Raw genomic sequence first — 4198 nt, forward strand, 5'->3', positions numbered from 1 at the left:
CTTTTATGATGGTGCTTTTTTATAATTATATTTCGTATACAGCTCAGTCATTATGATGCTAGGGGGGGAAATGCAGCTTCATTTTAAACTCATATGAAATAATTTTGATGATTATACATTCATGAAAAAAGATACAAAATATATTTGGTATTCAACAGTTTTAGTTTATTTGCTCTAATGATAGATTGGATGATACATCATTATTCTGTACATACTAAACTCATCTCTATAAATGCTACAATTTATCAAAAAATTCACACTGGCTGTTCGCACAGCGTTCGTCTTCCATTATGCAGTGTACATGAGATACAAAGAGAGTTTAAATATAACAGTATTAGTTGTAGCAGCTCGAACTGTTGTGAATCCTGCCCACTTCTTTGCATCATCAGCACATGCTTCAGTGCTCTGAGAGAGTTTATAGTGCTGTGAGTTTAACACTTCATGACTGAGAGCAGAACAGAACACAATCTTCATCATCACACAAGACACAACAACAACAATGAACAACATCATCATCCTCATCTGGACTCTCACACTGTTTGCTCAAGGTTTGTGGTAAAACTTTCATAGAGATAATTCATTATTTTAAAATGTGAAATATACATCATATTATTATCCTTTGTTCCTTTCTTTCAGAGAGTAGAGGACAGATCACTGTAACTCAGAGTCCATCAATAACAGCAGCTCAACCAGGACAAGAAGTCAGAATAAACTGTAAAACCAGCAGTAATGTCTACAGTGATAGTTATGGGTCACGTATGGCCTGGTATTTACAGAAACCTGGAGAAGCTCCTAAACTCCTCATATATCTTGCATCAACCCGTTTCACTGGAACTCCATCTAGATTCAGTGGCAGTGGATCTAACAGTGATTTCACTCTGACCATCAGTGGAGTCCAGACTGAAGATACAGGACATTATTACTGTCAGAGTGAACACTGTACTAGTAGTTGTGTGTTCACACAGTGATAAAGAGTCGTACAAAAACCTCCGTCAGTCAGAGTCACAGTGACTGCACTGATACAGCTGAGAGATATTGCAGCTGCTGATGGATGTGAATCATCTCAGTCACTCTTGTCTGTAGATCATTACATTTCAATGCAGAAAATTAAATGATCTATTAGCAGAAACCAAACATTTCCATTCATAAGTTGCATCAGGACACTTTTCCATCATTAAAGTTTAGGGAATGGTCTCAAAGTCCAGATTGAGTCTTGTCTTCACTACACAACTCTCTGACTACATGAATCACTGCTGCTCACATCACACAAGATGTCTGCTCATCTGTCATCTCTGTGTTGCAGCGATGCAGCTTCTAAAGTCTAGTCCAGTATTTCACTAACATGTGATTTTGGGAGGCTGAGGTGGAGAGAGAGGAAGTTGTTTCATGATCAGAAGCTGGATGAAGTTTGTAGATCATGAGCAGCGAGAACATCACAGTCAATGCTAGAGACACCACCGGGCTTTTTGACTTTTCAGACTTTTTGTGACATTTACTTCAAGCTGTATTTCTGAACATTGCACAGTTCTGCGAAACACTGATAGGAAATTATGCAAATAATAAACTATAACAAATATGTGTCTATAAAGAAGTTCACTTCATTCTATAGAATCTGTTTGTCCTAAACAGTCCTGTATGTAACTTACATCTGAATCATTTCAGTAAATCAGTTCATTCAAACAGTTCTACTTTTTTCAAAAGAGTTACAGTTAAAAATAGCTTTAAAACAAGACACAGAATAGAGGTCCACTCTGTTTCACCAAGGTTAATCCACTTGGAGATTTCTGGTCTCAGGTGACATTGACCCCTTTTTTGGCCTCACTAGTGATCTGATGTGACCTTTGACCTCTTCTATCATGGAGTTTTCTATAATGATACTTCATATGCAGCTCGGTCATCATGATTCAAAGAGAAAAAAGCAGCAGCTGATTATGATAATTATAGTGATAGTAACATAATTGTTTCAATGTAGAATCAACACTGAATCTACATTTATCTTGTCTGTTAATTCTAACACTGAGGAATCATAGCTATTTTTGTGAAAAAAAAAATTATATATATATATATGTTGTGAGGAAAGAGGACCAGAGAGAGCAATTCACGGAGCAGATACAGTCTTGTAAAGCACAGGAGCTTGATAATTCTTGTTGAAACAAAAAAACTCCCAAAAGGAAAAAACTGGAACCAAAAACCTTCACTTGTTCAAAAAATAGAAAAGCAAAAAAACACCGGCCGTCAAGGTGGAATCAGTACGGTGGACAGCTCCACAGCAGCACAGTAGAGAGAGACCGGCAGGTCCGGTGACGAGCAGCGGCAATTCTTCTAGACTCTCACTCCCCCCCCGACCAATGATTTAAAAATATTATTGTGAGAGTAAAATATTACAGTATTAGTTGTAGCAGCTTAAGCTGTTGTGAATCCTGCCCACTTCTTTGCATCATCAGCACATGCTTCAGTGCTCTGAGAGAGTTTATAGTGCTGTGAGTTTAACACTTCATGACTGAGAGCAGAACAGAACACAATCTTCATCATCACACAAGACACAACAACAACAATGAACAACATCATCATCCTCATCTGGACTCTCACACTGTTTGCTCAAGGTTTGTGTAATACAGCTTGTATTATTTAATGTTGTTATTTATTCTTTTATTCTTTGAAGTGTAAAATATTAATCAATATACAATTTAATAATTTTACTTTCAGAGTGTAGAGGACAGTACACTGTAACTCAGAGTCCATCAATAACAGCAGCTCAACCAGGACAAGAAGTCAGAATAAACTGTAAAACCAGCAGTTCAGTGTATGGTGGTAATTATTTAGCCTGGTATTTACAGAAAGCTGGAGAAGCTCCTAAACTCCTCATATATTATGCTTCAACCCGTAACACTGGAACTCCATCTAGATTCAGTGGCAGTGGATCTTACACTGATTTCACTCTGACCATCAGTGGAGTCCAGACTGAAGATACAGGACATTATTACTGTCAGAGTTTCCACTATCCAAACAGTAAAGCTGTGTTCACACAGTGATAAAGAGTCGTACAAAAACCTCCGTCAGTCAGAGTCACAGTGACTGCACTGATACAGCTGAGAGTTACTGCAGCTGCTGATGAACACAATCACACACAACACTGATCAACACAAACACTAATAACACAATACAAACAGATGGAGAAGTTTATTGTGATATACTTTGAGTATGACTTGAGGAAGCCCCATTTGATTGTGTAACATCTTTAAGTTTAAAGGTTTTCTTGTCACACAGACAGCAAAAAATCAAACAGGTCATCAAAAACTCAACATAACTCAACTCTGAACATATTAGACCACTTCAGAACCCATTTAACCTCAACAGACCAGCATGAAATTATATTAGACCCTGTTACGGCTGATTAAACCACTTTGGACAATGGCATTAGACACAGAAGCAAGGTAAAATATGATTGTTGCTTCAGCAAAAGTGTTTTTTAAACTCATATTTGCTTTTGGTAATTTCATTGAAGTGTATTTAGTGATTGTGTAGTCTGTATATCAGCTCATTCAATATACTTTAAACTTGATCTGGGCTGAAGTCACTCAATTTCACTTTAAAACTGAGTGTAAACAAAAGAAAACATAAGAGAGGAATATCTAACATGAAACTGTAAGAAGCTCCAAAGAAGCACAAAGTTCATCAGTATGTTAGGATCAACCGTTGGCCCAACGAGGGAACCCAATGGCGAGGATGGAAGAATAATGTGTGCAGGTCTTTTACTTCTGCTCCTGCAAGCTCACTTAAAATTTATCAGGATATAGTTTCACATATTTGCTTATTTTGAATATCCCATACTTTCAGTTATTCGTTCATCGGGAACACAATGTCGCATTTGAGTCTCACGTCGGCCGTACACAGATCTCATGATCACAAACTCACCAGTCCGAACTTAATCAGAGAGTTCAAGATTAACCTTTATCTTTAAGTCCAGCCGCCTACTGCTCGCTCAGAACAAAAAGTGTAGTTATCATACCTGGCAAATAGAGACACGTGGAGACACAAGTGTGCGGGAAGTTGTGTTTGCAGATGTTTCATCGATTCTCTTTAAATACTCAAATCAGAACAAAACAAATTTATCATAAATTCAAAATAATAAAACTTCACAAAACTTTTGCTGGGACTTGAGGTAAACTGAAAGCCATATTTACCCTGGGGTAGAAAA

General features: G+C 37.4%; 1 gene segment (V, D, J or C); it reads left to right on the forward strand.

Annotated features, from left to right (window-relative positions):
* The first annotated feature begins 2413 nt into the window (after positions 1-2413).
* Positions 2414-3081, forward strand: LOC113066473 (immunoglobulin kappa variable 3-15-like). The segment is given in 2 exon segments: positions 2414-2603; positions 2707-3081. Coding segments are annotated over 2 exon segments (375 nt in total).
* The last annotated feature ends 1117 nt before the right edge of the window (positions 3082-4198 follow it).

The sequence above is a fragment of the Carassius auratus genome, chromosome 50 (genome assembly GCF_003368295.1).
Source record: "Carassius auratus strain Wakin chromosome 50, ASM336829v1, whole genome shotgun sequence".
Taxonomy (NCBI): domain Eukaryota; kingdom Metazoa; phylum Chordata; class Actinopteri; order Cypriniformes; family Cyprinidae; genus Carassius; species Carassius auratus.